This window comes from Zonotrichia albicollis, chromosome 1, assembly GCF_047830755.1.
Source record: "Zonotrichia albicollis isolate bZonAlb1 chromosome 1, bZonAlb1.hap1, whole genome shotgun sequence".
Classification (NCBI taxonomy): domain Eukaryota; kingdom Metazoa; phylum Chordata; class Aves; order Passeriformes; family Passerellidae; genus Zonotrichia; species Zonotrichia albicollis.
The window spans coordinates 155826472-155843308 of NC_133819.1; the positions used below are offsets into that span (position 1 = coordinate 155826472).

Consider the following 16837-nt stretch of genomic DNA (forward strand, 5'->3'; position numbering starts at 1 on the left):
ATGTGGGACTGGGGTCGTGGGGCCTGAACAATAAGAGAGAGAACACAAAGTTTCAGATCCCTTAAAGGTGCTGGATAGGGCTTAAAGAAGAACTAGCAAAAAACTGTAATAGAATGAAAAACGTGTGCACATGAGAGCAAAGATAAAGAGATAGAGGGAAGTCATGTGAGGGGATTTTGGCAAGTTCTGTAACGCAGAAGGAGCAGCAGTGTCTGCCAAGTGTGCAAGTTCAAGCTGAGGTCTTCTGGGATATTGGGGCACGCAGTGAAAACCGCACTGAGAAAATTTAGTTTTAGGACTCTCCAGTGCCATAAAAGGATTTCCAGAAAGAGACAGAAGTATGCAAATTATTTTTCAGAAATGTGAAGATTCTGTGCTAGGTGAGGGACACATTGTAATGAATATTTGTAATTGTGGAGGGTAAAGACCCTGTGGCAAAGTCCCCTGTGACCTGCAGGACCAGGAGAGATCCACTGTGAGTCTGAGCTGATCAAGAATTCCGGCTTTTTGATACCTGCAGTTCCATCAGGGAGTTCGCTCCAGCTGATTTCAGTACTGAGGCTGGAGTGACCCCTGGGGACTCTTGGGGGAGGCACAGGACTGAGGCATTGGGATTGTGGTACTGGGGGGACACTGGAGGAGTCACAGGTCTGGGATTGGGGTAATGGGGGGCCCTGGGGGAAAATGAGGGGCGGCACGGGATGGTGAGAGTGGGATTGGGGTGATGGGGGGCTGACAGACGCTGTGGGGGAAGGGAGTGATGGCTGGATTTGGGTTGGTGTTCTGGGGTGACACCGAAGAAATTGGGGACTGGGAGCGGGATTGGGGTCTGGGGACCAGCTGAGGGGGACACTGGGGGGCTCAGGGAGTGACCCCCAGGATTTGGGTCACGGACCCCAGACATGCCCAGGGATCTGCTGGCAAGAAGTGCCTCTCTATCCCCCTGGGCTGACCCCACTGCCCTCCCCAATCCCTTACTGAGGAACCCTCCCCGTGTCTTCTCTGTGTCCCCTCTGTGTCCCCCAGTGTTCCACCCTCATCCCTGTGGCCTCTCCACTCTATGGCCCCCCTGGCGCAGACCCTGGCACTGCTGGCAATGGCCATGGCCACCACAGCTGTCAAGGTGATAATGCTGGACATGTCCCAGGACTCCTTCGATGACCAGTACCGGGAGTGTGGTCCTGTCATGACTGAGGCGTTGTCAGCTCTCAACCGTTCCGACTTTGATCAGAATCCTCTCTTTGCCCAGGCCTGGCCTGAGGCCAGAGCCAAGTGGCAGAGTCTGGGGTCCCCTGTGTCCCCTCTGTCGTCCCCAGCCCAGGCCATCGCCCTCATGGCCTACACGATGGATGAGCTCTACAGAGAGTTCAATGCAGCCGTGCGTACAGCCGGGCGCTCCAGGCAGGAATACCGGCACAACTTCCATTTCAAAACGCTGCATTTCCTGCTGACCCAGGCCCTGGTGACGCTGAGGCAGGCTCAGAATGGGCAGTGTCACAACGTGTACCGGGGGAAGCGCACACACAGGTTCAAGGCAAAGCCCGGTGACATCATCCGGTTTGGTCAATTCTCTTCGGCATCACAGAGCGAAAAAGCTGCCAAGGACTTTGGGAGTGCCACAGTGTTTGAGGTGTACACATGCCACGGTGCAGCAATCTGGAATTTCTCCAAGTATCCTAACGAGAAGGAGGTGCTGATCCCACCATATGAGACCTTTGAGGTCATCAAAGTCAGCCAGGAGGGAGAAAAAGCGAGGATCCAGCTCCGCTCCAATGGGACCTTCAGCAAATACAACTGCGAGTGGCTGCAAGGTGACACCACAGGTGACAACCTGGGGGGATGGGGACACCCACTGTGGCCATGGGGACACCAACAGTGGATAGGGCACACCCATGACAGGGCACAGAGGGTGGGGACACTCACTCAGAGTTTGGGGACAAGGACAGGCCATGCTGGGAACACCAATTCTGGGGATACCCATTCTGGGCACAGAGACATGGCACAGAGATGGAAACCCCCACTTGTGGGAGGGAAAAGGGAAAGGAACACCCATGCCAGGGGACAACGGGGACAGGGACAGAGACATGGGGCCCTGACCCCATTCCGACCCTGTCACTCCCCACCAAATGCAGTGCTGTGGAGATGGGCCTTGTGTGCTGGATGTCGGGGGGCTGGGACCCGTCACGGCACTTCCTGAACCTCTGTCACCACCGGTCACCCGCCATGGTACCTCCTGACTGCACCTGACCCCTGTCACTCCTAAGCCCACCATGACACTCCTGACCTCCATGGCCCCTGTACCCCTCCGTGCCTCCCACAACACCCTGTCACCTGTCAACTCATGGCCCCCATCTCTCCTAACCCTCCAATATGCATGTCCCCAACTCCGTCCCTCCCCACATGGTCCCCCCTTACCCCTCTCTCTGTCCCCCAGGTGGGAGCATCCCCAGCACCCCCTTCCACCTTGGAGGACTCCTCCTGGCCACCACAACCTTGGCAGTGGCAACAGGGATCCTCTGAGCCAGCAGGCAACCAAAGTCACTGAGGTCACTGTGGTCACTGTGGCCACCACGATCACCAAAACCTCCAGGACCCTCAGAGAAACAAGACCACCAACGCTACCATGGCCACCACTGCCACTCTGGCCACTGTCGCAGACATTTTTTCATAGAAATCCTTTCTTTGGGATTTGTGCATCTTCTGGGAAGTAGAGCCCCAGAAGAAGGATGTAAATAATTGTTATTGGCTGCTGTGAAATGTAGCAGGTGCCCCTGTGATTGGATCAGATTCTGTGTTTACAATTGGGGCCCAATCACAGGACCAAGCTCGGGGACAGATTCCCTGGATACAGAACTTTGTTATTCATTCTTGCTATTCTATTCTTAGCTTAGCAAGCCTCTGCAACTTCTCTCCTTATTCTTTTTAGTATAGTTATAATGTATTATATATCATATATCAATAAATCCAGCCTTCTGATCAAGAAACAAGATTCTCGTCCTTCTCTCACCAAAGCGACCTCCTCAGGTCGCTGTAATAGGACACCTTGGCAGCTATCGCCACCTTGAGGTCACTGCAGCCAACAGAGGCACTCTGGACACCATGGTCTGTATAACCACCAAGGCCGCTGTGCACACCAAGAGTCCCTGAGCCACCAGAGCCGCTCTGACCACTGTGCACACCAGGGAAATTGTGAAAGCAATCCTATTAAAAATTTCCATCAAAACAAATTCATTGAATAATCCTGTCAAAGCCAGCAAATAGAGACAATTCCTAAACAGGGCTCAATGTCTTTCCCCACACCAACAATCATGGGAATGTCTCTTTCTCTCAGCCTCAAGGAGCATCCCTAGGGAGCATTCCCTTCCCAAGGGAGGATCCTCACACACATTTCATTCCAAGCAGAGTAAGAGAGAGGAATCTCTGTCTCAGAGGGGAATCAATGTTCCCAGTGTCAGCTGATGGATGGCCAGGCCAAGCTCTGATGCTTCATCCTCAGTTGTCAATTCAGGGCTGGTGATTTGGGCCGGTTTTAGCTCAATTCAGCACCAAAATCAGCAGAAGACCCCTCTCAGTGCAGCCTTGATGGCCACAAATGGGGCATTGTCCCTTGGGCACATTCCAGGCAGATCATCCTGCCACATCCTGCACTTCTTGGGGGACCTTAAAGGCTGGGATTTGGGAGGTTCAAGAGGGCAAGGGCTGGTCCTGTCCCTGGGGAGGATCCGTCCCCAGTGTCTGTCCTGGCTGGTTGGCCTGCTGGAGCAGATCTGGAGAAGGATCTGTGGTGCTGGTGGGTAACCAGTGGAGCTGGCTGTGTGGCTTGGGGCCAGGAGAGACCTAGGGGATGTTAGAAAGCGTGGGGTCAATACGCCAGGATCGCTCCATCCCAAGCCATTGCAGAGCCCCCGGGGCTGGGATGGGGTGGGGTGGGTGTTCATCAGCGCCAGCAGCTCGTGCTGCTGCCTGCTGTTGGCACCCGGAACTGCAGCTGGGAGTGGTGCATGCGCAGTGCTGCTGATTTCCCACACTCACTGCTGCCCTCGGGTGGACAATTCCCACACCACAGCTCGAGGAGATCGGGTAAAGAGGGAAAATCCCTGATTTGAAACAAAAAAGAGTTTCCTGAATGAAACATCAGGAGTTTTCATCAATAAATGGGTGGTGCTGCCTCTCTCCCCTTTTCTCAATTTTTTTATACATCCTTTCTCTTTCTGTTTGTTTTTTCTTTTTTTTTCCTTCCAGTGCTACTTCTGCTGCATTGCGTCAAATCAGGAACTTCGGAACTGTCCCCAAACTGATTGTTCATCCTTTTTAAATTGCACTGAGTAGTCCCTGCCAGCTCCCTCAGCCATTCCTGATGCTCCAAACCCTTCCACTTTTCCATCTCTTCCCTGGACATGCTCTAGCCCCTCCAGGTCCTTTCTGAGGGGCTGCAGTGAAAAAGGGAAACATTTCCCTTTCCAGGAAAATGGGAGGAACATTCATCAAGCACCTCTTTGAAGATGGAGGTAGAAACATAAACCTTTAAATTCCCTCCAACAAAAGCTCCAGGAACGGCTTTATTTTAGAAAATGAGGAGCCGTGCAGGAAAAGTGTTAAAGGAGCTGTAGCGGATACATCAGACGAGCCAGCAGTAAATTTGGTAAACTTTTGATATGCCAGGCAAGCAAGGATGAAGTTTTTGATACATTTTTTAATACGCCAGGTGAGCAAGCAGCAATTTGATGCTAGATCAGGCAAGGCAGGCAAGGAGCGCTGGGAGGTGGCCGTGGCATTGCCACTCCCCAACCCTCTTTTGGGAAGTGCCCAAGCAGCCCCAGGTGCTACACAGTCTCTGCTGTCCATGCTGTCCTGTGCTGTCTTGGCTGCTGCAGTCCCTGCGTGCTGGTCCTGCTGGCCTGGCATCGTTCCCTCACTGGGCACATCTTGGAGGGGCTTTTCCAGGTTGGACACCTTGGTACATGACCATGGTGGCCACAATGGCTGTGGTGGCCACGGTGACCTTGGTCGACTTGATAGCCATGGTATCAATGGTGGTCTTAGTAGTTGCAGTGAACACAGTAGTCACAGTGGGCATGGTGACATCATGGGTCACTGTGAGCACATTGGCCATGCTGACCATGGTGATTCCAATGCCCAGAGTGGCCAGAGTGGTCGTAGAGACCAAAGTGGCCCCAGTGGCCGTAGTAACAATAACGACCACAGTGGTCACACTGGGAAAAAGGGACCATAGTGGTCATAATGGCCTCTGTAGCTTTGGTGGCTTCATTTATCTGGGGATCCTGGTGGTCTTCGTGCTGGTGGCCTTCCACAGTGGCCTCCACAACCACCGCGACCTTGGTGGCCTTGTGGCTTAGAGAGTTCCAATGGCCACTGCCATGGCCACGGTAGCAAGGAGAAGCCCCCCAATATTGGGAGAGTTCCTGGGGAGGCTCCCACCTGTCCCTGTGGGGACAAAGAGAGGGGTCAGGGGATCCTGTGGTGAGAGGGCCAGGCGAGCATCAGGAGGGCCATGGGGAGAGGGACATCGGTGGTGGGGGGCCCTGAGGGTGTGGTGTCAGAGAGGGCCATAATGAGGTCCATGTCCCCTGTACCCAGCCATGTACCATGTACCTTGTCCCCCCAACTCCAGCACTGGATGTCCCTGTCCCCCTCACCTGGCACTGAGTGTCCCTATCTGCTGTGCCCAAGCAATGCTGTCCCTGACCATGTCTCAACCTCTGGGTGTCTTGTCTCCCAGCCACAGTGGGTGTCCCTGTCCCCTCTGGGCCATGGGTGTCCTCAGCACCGTGTGTCCTTGTCCCCAACCCTCTCTGAGTGTCCCCGTCCCCCCAGGTTGTTCCCATGATGTCACCTCGCAGCCACTCGCAGTTGTAGTTGCTGAAGTTCCCAGTGGAGCGAAGCACAATCTGCACCTTCTTCCCTTCCCTGGTGACTTTGGTAACCTGAAAGGTCTCAAAGGGTGGGATCAGCACCTCCTTCTCACTTTGATTGAAGGAGAATTTTTCAATGTGCGCTCCGAGACACGTGTGCACCTCGAACATCGTGTCTGTCCCATAATATTCGGCCACCGATTTATTCAGTGATGATGAAGTGAATTGACTAAGGCGGACTTTATCACCATATTTCACAATGAACTGTGTGTCTTTCACTCCCCGGGACACGTCCAGACACTTATTATGGCATCTCAGCTTCTGGAGGGCCTGGGTCAGCAGGAAATGCAGCGTTTTGAAGTGGAAGTTGTACCGGTACTCCTGGCAGGACCGTCCAGCTGAACGCACGGCTTCATTGAACTCCCCGAACACGTCATTCATTGTGTAGACCATGAGGGCGATGGCCTGGTCTTTGGTCAGAAAGGATGAATAGGAACCTCGTTTCTGCCACTCGGCTGTGGCCTTCTCCCAGGCCTGGGAAAACTTCTTGTTCTCCCTGAAGTCGGAGCGCTTGAGGGCTGGCAAGGCCGCAATCATGGCAGGGCCGCAGTTCACGTACTGGTCATCAAAGGAGTTGTGGGCCATGTCCAGGGGCAATACGGTGATGTCCGCAGTGGCCACGGTCATTGCCAGCAGTGCCAGGGTGTGAGCCAGGGGGGCCATGGAGAAGAGAGGCCACAGGGACCAGTGTGAGACACTGTGGGACACAGAGGGAACACAGAGGACAGACGGTGTGACACAGGGAGAACACTGGTGCATACCAGGGGATTCTAAGGGGACACTGAAGGGACAGAGGGGACTCTGAGGTACATGGCGGGACATGGGGAGGCTTCTGTGGTGAGGGGCTGAGGAGTGACAGTGGGGTCAGCCTAGGGAGAGTGGGGGCTGCCCTGGCCAGAAGACCCCTGGACATGTCCTGGAGCCTGATCCCAAATCCTGTGATCACTCCGGGATACCTCATTGTTCCCAAGACTCTCAATCCCACTCCCACAGTTCCGTGTCCCCCCTCCTCGCAGTGTTTCCCATTGCCTCTGTTACCCCAATCCCTTCCCCAGTGCCTTGTACCCCTCCCAGTGACCCCGTGTCCCCCAGGACACTGACCCAAGGTTTGGGGTCCCCAATGGGTCCCACTTGTCCCTGTCCCCTCCCCCCCCCCTTACCCCAATCCCACTCTCAGTCCCATGACCTCCCTGGTGACCCCTGGACCCTGATCCAGTCCCACGTGCCCCCCAAGTGTCCCCCAGTACCCCACTGCCACTCCCATGGTCCTGTGTCTCCCATTGCTGTCCCTGGATCACCCCAGGACTTCAGTCCTTGTCCTGTGACACCTCCAGTGCCCCCCAGACCCCAATCCCTCAGTCCAATGTTCCCCCCCAAGCCTGCCCAGTCCCTGTTACTGAAATCGACCAGAGTGAAGCTCCCTGATGGAACTGCAGGTATCAGAAAGCCAGAATTCTTGATCAGCTTGGACTCACAGCCTATCTCTCCTGGTCCTGCATGTCAGGGGGGACTTTGATATTGGGTATTTATGCATCATAATTATAAATATGCATGAAATTGTGTTCTTTATCTAATACAGAAACCAGCACGTTTCCCATAAATAATTTGCATGGCTCTGCCTCTTTTAGGAAATAATTTTTATTTTGCTGCAGAGTCATAAAAATTAATTTTCTCAGTGTGGTTTTCACCGAGTGCCCCAATATCCAGATGACCATGCCTCAAAATTTTGCTTTGAGCAGCCGCTGCTCCTTCTGTGTTATAGAACTTGCCAAAACCCCCTCACTGGAGTTCCCTTTATCTCTTTCTCCACAGGTTCCAGCAACCTTTGCGCTGCTGCGTCCACAATTTTACATCCTTTTATTGTTTTTCACCTGTTCATCTTTAAACTGTACCAAGCACCATTAAGAGATCTAAAACTTTCTATTCTCTTTCCTATTGCTCACCCCCCAGGACCCAAATCCCACTGTCCCATTTCCCCCCAGGTTCCCCCCAGGTCCCACTCCCCACTGCTCACTGAGTTGCAGTCACGCCTCAGATACCACTTCGGGTCACCTATCAGATGCCATCTGCGGAGGATCAGCAATGGGACATCACGCCATGATCAATATGATCAAGTGAAGTCAAATTTATTACAAGAACGGGATGTATTTATGCTCTGTTCTACTGTTCACGCTCCTCAAGCTAATACATGATTGGTTCAGCCTATCTGTGCACGCGTCTCAAGCCTTCAGCTGATTGGTTAGTCTTCTTTCTTCATGCCTCTCACTGTGGTTTATTGTCTTGCCTTCACACGCTCCACTGTGGTTTTTTGCTCTGTCTTCTTAGCGTGACCCCCATTCTGTATTTGTGTTTCTTCTGAGTAGGCTCTTCCTGTTTTCGAGGTATGGGGGAAAATGTGAAATTCTATTCAGACCCCATAAAGGCTGACGTGGGCACAGTGTCCATTTTCCTGCAAAAGTCCCTCAACAGAAATCCCTGTAGGCACCTTGAGCCTGGGGTTGATCTCTTGAGGGAGTGCCTGGGTGACTAAGCTAAGCTGAGCTGCCCAAAGAAGTGGCTGCAATACAATATGGGGGACACAATCATGGGGATCGACAAATCCCTGTGGGAAATAGACTTGTACAAAAGCTGCACGAGAGGTTCCTTTGAATGCCAAACCATCACCTCCAGGCATCACTGAAAGAGGAAACACTCCTGGGGATAACTGGCAAATGAATTTTCTGAGCTACCATGCCGACATGGGCTCACGTATCTCCTGATGCTTTTGGACCCCCTCTTGGATGTCCAGAACTTCTCCTGCCTCACCAGCAAGGCCGGGGAAGTCACCCAGGCACTCCCCCAAGAGATCATCCCCAGGCTCAAGGTGACGGCAGGGATGTCATATGATAGGGGACACCAATTGGTATCTGAGGTGTGGCAGCAACTCAGTGAGCAGTGGGGAGGGGAACCGGGTGGAACTGAGGGGACATGGGACCGTGCGATTGGGTTCCTGGGGGGTGAGCAGTAAGAGAGAGCATAGAAAGTTTCAGATCCCTTAATGGTGCTGGATAGGGCTTAAATAAGAACTAGCAAAAAACCAATACAAGGATGTAAATGTTTGTACACAGAAGAACAAAGGGGCTGGAACGTGTGGAGAAAGAGATAAAGGGAACTCCAGTGAGGGGTGTTTGGCAAATTCTGTAACACCGAACAAGCAGTGTCTGTCAAAAATGAAAGTTCAAGCTGAGGTCATCTGGCATACTGAGGCACGCACTGAAAACCACACTGAGAAAATTCATTTTTAGGATTCCTCAGTACCATAAAAGGATTTTGAGAAAGAGGTGGAGCCATGCAAATTGTTGCAAGGAGAGGTGAAGTTTCTGTACTATTGGAGGGACATATTTTAATGAATATTTATGAATAGGATGGATAAATACCCCTTGGCAAAGTCCCCCCTGTAGTGCAGGACCAGGAGAGATCTGTTGTGAGTCCAAGGTGATAAAGAATTCTGGCTTTCTCATACTTGCAGTTCCATCAGGGAGTTCACTCCGGCTGATTTTGGTATCGGGGCTGGTGGGACTCCAGGGGGACTCTTGTGGGGGAGGCATGGGACTGAGAGATTGAGATTGTGGACATGGGGGGACAGTGGGGAGTCACAGGTCTGTAATTGGTGTAATGGGGGGCTCTGGGGGAAAATGAGGGGGGATGCGGGATGGTGAGAGTTGGACTGGTGTCATGTGGGGGGCTGGCAGACTCTTTGGGGGCAAGGGGTGATGCCTGGATTTGGGTTGAGGTTCTGGGGTACACGAAAGGAATTGTGGATTGGTAGTGGGCTTGTGGTCTGGGGCTGGGCTGAGGGGGACACTGAGGGGCGCAAAGAGTGACCACAGGATTTGGGTCGGGATCCTCCTGGGGCTGAGGGGTCTTGTAGTCATGGGAGTAGGACTGGGCTTCTGGGGGCCTTGGTATTGTGGGATTGGGATCCCTGGGGCTGGGGCACATTGGGGAGGCAAAGGTAACCCCAGGATTTAAGATCAAGGACCCCAGACATGCCCTGGGGTCTGCTGGCCAGAAATGCCTCTCCTTCCCCTGGGCTGTCCCCACTCCCCTGCCCAGTCCCTCCCTGAGGAACCCTCCCTGTGTCTCCTCTGTGTCCTCTCTGTGTCCCCCAGTGTCCACACTGGTCCCTGTGGCCTATCCTCTCTATGGCCCCTCCGGCACAGACCCTGGCACTGCTGGCAATGGCCATGGCTTCTGTGGCCGATGAGATGAAGCCCCTGGACATGGCCCTGAACTCCTTCGATGACCAGTACCGGGGCTGTGGCCCTGACATGATAACTGCATTGCCGGCCCTCAACCACTCCGAGTTTGAGCAGAACAAGAAGTTTGCCGAGGTCTGGGTAAAGGCTGCAGCTGAGTGGCAGAGGCAGGGACCCCCTGAGTCCCCTCTGTCCCCAGACCAGATCATCGCCACCATGGCCTTCACAATGGATGGCCTCCACAGCGTGTTCAATGATGCCGTGCGCGTGGCCGGGCGTTCCCACCAGGAATACCGGGACAACTTCCACTTCAAAACGCTGCATTTCCTGCTGACGCAGGCCCTGGCAACAACGAGGGTCAGTCTTCAAGGGCAGTGTTATGACATGGTCCATCATGTGTGTGGGATCTGGTTCAAGGCACATCATGGTCGTATAGTCCGGTTTGGTCACTTTATGCCAATATGGATGAGAGATGAGCCTGCACAGTGCTCTGGGAAGGAGACGGAGTTCCAGGTGCACACATGCGAGGGCGCGAGTGTCGGCATAAAAATCGGAGATTCCCCAATCCAGTTCATTCTGATCCCACCATTTGAGACCTTTGAGGTCATCAAAGTCACCCAGATAGGGGACAAGGCAAAAATCCAGCTCCGCTCCACCGGGACCTACAGCAAATACAACTGCGAGTGGCTGCAAGGTGATGGCACAGGGGGCAGCCTGGGGTGATGGGGACACTCACTGTGGCCATTGGGACACCATGATAAGGCACAGGGCACCAGGAAATTCACTGGGGACAGTGCAGGGACACCCGCTGAGGTGGGGGAAGACAAGGACACCCCGTGCTGGGGACACCAATTCTGGGGACACCCATTGTGGGGACAGGAATGCCCATGACAGGGCACAGGGATGGGGATCCCCACTTCTGGGAGGAAAAATGGACAGGGACACCCGTGTCATGGGACAACAGGGACAGGGAAAGAGATGGGGACCCTCTGTACCTACCCTGTCCCGCGCCGCCTAGGCCATGCTGTAGGGATGGGCCCTGTGTGCTGCACATGGGTGGGTCACGGAAAGTCCCTGGCACTCCCAGAACCCCTGCCCTGCCTCAAGGCACCTCTGACTCCTCCTGACCCCTGTCACTCCTAAGGCCACCATGACCCCCAACCTCCCTGGCCTTTGTACCCCCCATGCCCCCCCCAACACCCTGTCACCTGTCAACTCATGGCCCCCATTTCTCCTGCAACACCGAAGCCTCCATTATTGCCATCCCTGACCCCTTCACTCCCCTCATGGTCCCCCTGATGCTCATCTTTTTCCCTCAGATGGGAGTGTCCCCAGTGACCCCTTCCATGGTGGAGGACTCCTCCTGGCTACCACAGCCCTGACACTGGCCACTGGAATCCTCTGAGCCATGAGGCCACCGAGGTAACTGTGGCGACTGTGGCAACCAAGGTCACTGTTGTCACTGTGGCCACCACGATCACCAAGACCACCAGGACCACCAGAGAAACAAGACCACCAGGGCTGCCAAGGCCACCACTGCCACTAGGGACATCCTGGCAGCTATTGCCACCATGAGGTAACTGGGGCCACCACTGTCACTGTTGCCACTGCAGCCACCACAGCCTCTCTGGCCACTATGGTCACAATCACCACTAAGGCCACTTTGGCCGCCATGATCACCAAAGCTCCTTGAGCCACGAGGATACCACAGACACTGTGACCACTGTGGCCACCAAAGCCATTGTGCAAACAGTTCTATAAAATAATTCAGTCAAAACAATTCCATTAAATAAATCTGTAACAGCCAGCCAAAAGTGACAATTGTTAAGCAAGGCTCAATGTCAATCCCCACACCAACACTTGTGGGAACGTCTCTCTCCCAGCCTCGAGGAGGATCCTTGAGGAGCATCCCCTTCCCAAGAGAAGAACCTCCCACACATTTCATTCCAAGCAGGACTAGGGGAGAGGAATCTCTGTCTCAGAGGGGACTGGACATTCCCAGGGTCAGCTGATGGATGGCCAGGCCCAGCTCTGGTGATTTACCCTCAGTTGTCAATTCCAAGTTGGTTTTAGCCCAATTCAGCACCAAAATCAGCACAAGATCTCTCTCAGTGCAACCTCAAAAGCCACAAATGGGGCATTGTCCTTTGGGCACATTTCAGGCAAAGCATCCTGACATATCCTGCACTTCAGGGGGACCCTAATGGCTAGAAATTGTGAGATTCAACAGGGCTAGGGCAGGTTTGGTGACTGGGGAGGAACAGTCCCCAGTGCCATCCCTGGCTGGGGGCACCTGTTGGAGCAGCTCTGGAGAAGGACCTGGGAGTGCTGGTGGGTGACCAGTGGAGCTGGCTCTGTGGTCTGGGACCATGAGGGATCCAGGGGGCATTGAGAAGACCAGAGCCAGGAAGTCCGGGAGTATCCAGGACCCTCTGCCCTTCCCAGGGAGGCACTTCAGGAGTGCTGTGTCCAGCTCTGCCCAGTGCGATGTCCTGTTCTGGGCTGATCTGGACCCAGTGCTGTGCTCAGGGATGTCGCTGCCTGAGCTGGGAGGTTGGGCCAGGTGCCCGCTCTGGGTCCTTCCAGCCTCACCCATTCTGGGATTTGGGGATTCTGGCAGCTGTGGTTCAGGAATTGTCCACTGGAGAGCAGCAGCAGCCAGAGCGGGCAATCAGCAGCACTCTGAATGCGCCGCTCCCAGCTGCAGTTCCGGGTGCCAACAGCAGGCAGCAGCACGAGCTGCTGGTGCTGTCGAGCGCCCGCCCCGCCCCATCCCTGGGGGCTCTGCAATGGTTTGGGATGGAGCGACCTTAAAGCCCGTCCGGTGCCAGCCCTGCCATGGGCAGGGACTTCTTCCCCTGGGCTGGGCTGTTCTTGGCACTGCCCAACCTGGCCTTGAACTGTTCCAGGAGTGGGACAGCCACAGCTTTGTTATAGATGGCTAATATGATGATTGACTCTCAAAATTAAGGGATGAATATTGTGTTCATGTTAAGCGAAATTTTGTTGATGTATGGTTATGTTATTTAGTTGGTTGTTTTGACACTCTGTGTTCTCCCCATTGCCCCCTTTCCCCCACCTGTATTGTTGTACAGGACAGCTGTGGTTGTCAGGATTGTCAGGGACATGTACCTGTGCCCCTTGCATGGGGTGGTTGGGAATGGGGAAGGCCTGTTGCTGCGGGGACATATGGCATGGCAACATCCCACCTCCAACCACATTGCAGGAAGGTCTCCACCAATTGACAGCATGGAACAGTTAACTGGCAGACGGTGGGAGGGGCCAGGGAGTAAGAAGGAAAATGTTTGAATATGTATGACTGCTTATGAATATGTATTTGGCAGATGCAACACCAGGGGTATAAAGGACAGAGCTGCCATTTTGTGGATGAGACTCTGACTGCAGCTGAGCATATTGCTTAGGATTCAAGTGGAACATTTGTGCTATCTACCTTTAGAGCAGAAAAATTAACCTTGCCAGAGACTTACTTGCAGAAAGGAGACAGAAGTGCCCTGTAATTTTATTCGTGATCAAAGGAAGAGGCCATGGGGAATTTCCCCATGGGGTGTCTCAAATTGTTGGAAGATGCAGCCTCCTTTTTACCCCAATTTCCCACCCATATCTCCCACTTCCTTTCCCCATTGGCTGAGGTACTTGGAAGGTGCAGACTTCTCAATCCACCTACTGAACGTCCCCCTTGCTATGCAACCCACCCTTCTGTAACACTAACCCCTGACCATTAAAATGAGCTTTAACTTCACCCTGGACAGGGTAATTAATATTCATAAGCCTGTAAAAGCTTTGTTCTTCTTCTCGTGGTTCAGGAATTTTGCAGGATCTTGTCTGTGCAGCAGTCCATGTCAATGAAGAATATTTTCTTAAACTGATAGCTTCTCCGGTAACTTCCGTATCTGCAAATCCCTGGCTCTGTCTACCACCGGATTCACACAATCTATTTGTGAAGAAACATTCCTCTTTTTCCTTTCTAGTTGAATTAATTGGGATGAGGAAATAGAGGTTGGTTTGGTTTAAGTGCAGAATATGTGGGAATTCACAGGATTTGGGCAGGAATGAAAATAAATGAATTTTCAAAGAAGTAAAAGGCAGTTAATGAGATGTTGGGGGGTGGGGAGTAGGTAGAATTTTCTTTTTCTCTTCTCTTCCTCTTTTTTCCCTTTTTTCTGCCCAGGGAAAATGGCAGTGGTGGCCTTGGCAGCCTTGGTGGCCTCTTTTCTCTGGCGGTCATGGTGGCTTTGATGATTGTGGAGACCATGGTGAACTTCATTACCTCATGGCTCAGACAATTCTGGTGGTCACTGCCAGGGCTGTAGTGGCCAGGAGGAGCCGTCTGAGGTGGGAGGGAGCCCGGAGAATGCTCCCACCTGGGGGGAAAAAGAGGAGGATGAGTGGTTCATGGAGTTGAATAGGTTGAGGCAGGTCAGAGAGGGGTCAGGGATTTCAGGGGTACAAGGAGAGGCATGAGTGGAGTTCAGGTGGGATGGAATACCATGGGGGTGGGGATCAGGGTAGTCAGGAGGGCCATGGGGGTTGTCCGGGGTTCAGAGGGGGCCATAACATGGGGTGAGTAAAGATGGGTGCCATGGGCAGTGTGAAGGTTGTTGGTGACCAGTGGCTGGTGTGCAGGAGGGAGGTTGGTGGTCAAGGGGCCATGGGGGCTTTAGGGATGATGGGGTGTCAGAGGGGCAGTGGGGTAATACAGGAAGCAAGGGGTTTCAGGGGGACCATGATGGTATTTGGGGCTGACAGGTGTTGGGGGAAATAGGGGGTGCCATGAGGGGTGTCAGGGGGGTGGGAGAGGTTCAGGGGAGGTCAGGATCATCCTGGCCCACCAACGAAAAGCTCACAGGGCTGGTCCCCAGAGAGCTGGTCTGCAGAGGGCAGGGACAGAGACAGAAAAGGAGGGTTCCTATCTCTGTCCATTTCTCCGTCCCTGTACCTGACATTCCCTGGAACCTGACATTCCATTTCCCGTCCCTGCACCCTGTCATGGGTGTCTCTGTCCCTGTCCCCCATCACCTGTGGGTGTCATTTTCCCCTGTGTGTTCTCATGGGTGTCCCCATACCCGCAGTGGGTATCCCTGTCTTCCAGGTTTTTCCCATGATGTCACGTCGCAGCCACTCGCATTTGTATCTGCTGAAGGTCCCACTGGAGCGGAGCTGGATCAATGCCCTGTCTCCTTCCTGGGTGACACTGGTGACCTCAAAGGTCTCAAAGGGTGGGATCAGCACCTCCTCCTCACTAGGCTTGGAGGAAAATTTTTGGATATCCACTCCGTAACATGTCTGCACCTGGAACATGGTGTCAGTCCCAAATTGCTGAGCAATCTGTTTTTGCAGTGATGTTGATGTGAATCGACCAAACCGGATGGTGTCACCACACCGTGCTTCGAACCGAACACCACGCACCCCCCGAAACACATGGTAACATCGTGGTCCCCGATTGTCCCTCAGTGTCACCAGGGCCTGGGTCAGCAGGAAATGCAGTGTTTTGAAATGGAAGTTGTCCCGGTATTCTTGGTAGGAGCGCCCAGCCACATGCACGGCGGCATTGAACTCCTTGTGCAGGTACTTCATTGTGTAGGTCATGAGGGCAATGGCCTGGGCTGGGGACAGAGGGGTCACAGGGCACCCCCGCCTCCACCACTCGGCTGCGGCCTTCACCCAGGTCTGGGCAAACAGAGGGTTCTGATGGAACTCAAAGTCGTTGAGTTCTGGCAACAACTGGGTCATGGCGTGTCGGCAGCCAGGGTACTGGTCATCAAAGGAGTTCCAGGCCATGTCCAGGGGGACAACTGAGAAGCCTGTGTTGGCCACGGTCATTGCCAGCAGTGACAGGATCCTAACCAGGGAGTCCAGAGAAGGGAGAGGCCACCAGGACCAGTGTGAAACACCAGGGGACACTGGGAAACTGAGGGCACACTGTGGGACACGGGGAGCACTGAGGAACATGGCAGGACACCGATGGGAAGCTGAGAGTATGCTGAGGGGGCATGGGGGGACCATGGGACACAGAGAAGATCTTTCCATCAGGGGCTGGGAAGGAGAGTGGAGTCAGCCCGAGGAAAGAGAGGGCAGCCTTTGCCAAGAGACCTCTCAGACCTCTGAGAGCCTGATCCCAAATCCTGGGGTCAGTCCTGGGTGACCCAGTGTCCTCCAGTCTCCCTAGGGTCCCAAAGCCCACACCCGCATTCTTGGTGTAATGTCCCCAGTGTCCCTTCAGACCCTCCAGGACCCCAGCCCTAATCTGGGGTCATCCCCTGACCCTCCCATTGTCACTCCTGCCCCACCTCCCTGCCCCAATCCCACTCCCACTCTGGTGTTCCCTTTGGAGTTGTTGGAAATGATACACCCCAGGACCCAAACCCAAATGCAGGGATGACTCCCTGCCCCCTGCAGTGTCCCCCAGCTCTCCCATGGAGATGGGCGGGTAAATAGGGAAATCCCTGATTTGAAAGAAAAAAGAGTTTCCTGAGCAAAACATCAGGGTTTTTAATCAAAAAATAGGTGGTGCAGTCTCTGTCCCCTTTTCTCCACTTTAGTTTTCTTCCTTTCTCATTCTGTTTGTTTTTCTTTCTTTCCTCCCAGTGCTTCTTCTGTTGCATTGCCTCAAATCAGGAAATTTGGATCAGGCCCCAAACTGATTAT

General features: G+C 53.7%; 3 protein-coding genes across 5 annotated transcripts in view; 1 reads left to right on the forward strand and 2 right to left on the reverse strand.

Moving 5' to 3' along the window:
• The first annotated feature begins 977 nt into the window (after positions 1 to 977).
• LOC141725493 (erythroblast NAD(P)(+)--arginine ADP-ribosyltransferase-like) overlaps positions 978 to 16837 on the forward strand; it is a 52986-nt gene continuing 37126 nt past the window's right edge. The window contains exons 1-2 of one of the 3 annotated variants that reach the window (XM_074529233.1): positions 994 to 1811; positions 2435 to 3139. In XM_074529233.1, coding sequence (XP_074385334.1) covers positions 1061 to 1811; positions 2435 to 2520 — 837 coding nt within the window. In that variant the 5' untranslated portion in view covers positions 994 to 1060 and the 3' untranslated portion in view covers positions 2521 to 3139. Of the gene's footprint in view, positions 1824 to 2434; positions 3140 to 16837 lie in introns of those variants that run through there. The other 2 variants (XM_074529217.1, XM_074529224.1) reach the window with 2 other exon arrangements.
• Positions 5458 to 6924, reverse strand: LOC141725487 (NAD(P)(+)--arginine ADP-ribosyltransferase 2-like). Its single transcript, XM_074529192.1, has one exon. It carries the CDS (start codon positions 6753 to 6755, stop codon positions 5502 to 5504), a length of 1254 nt encoding a protein of 417 aa, XP_074385293.1. The 5' UTR covers positions 6756 to 6924; the 3' UTR covers positions 5458 to 5501.
• LOC141725490 (NAD(P)(+)--arginine ADP-ribosyltransferase 2-like) lies at positions 13538 to 16076 on the reverse strand. The gene is made up of 2 exons (XM_074529205.1): positions 15256 to 16076; positions 13538 to 14553 (listed from the first exon to the last, which is right to left on the reverse strand). The coding sequence occupies exons 1-2, from the start codon at positions 16010 to 16012 to the stop codon at positions 14468 to 14470; spliced, it is 843 nt and encodes a 280-aa protein (XP_074385306.1). The 5' UTR covers positions 16013 to 16076; the 3' UTR covers positions 13538 to 14467.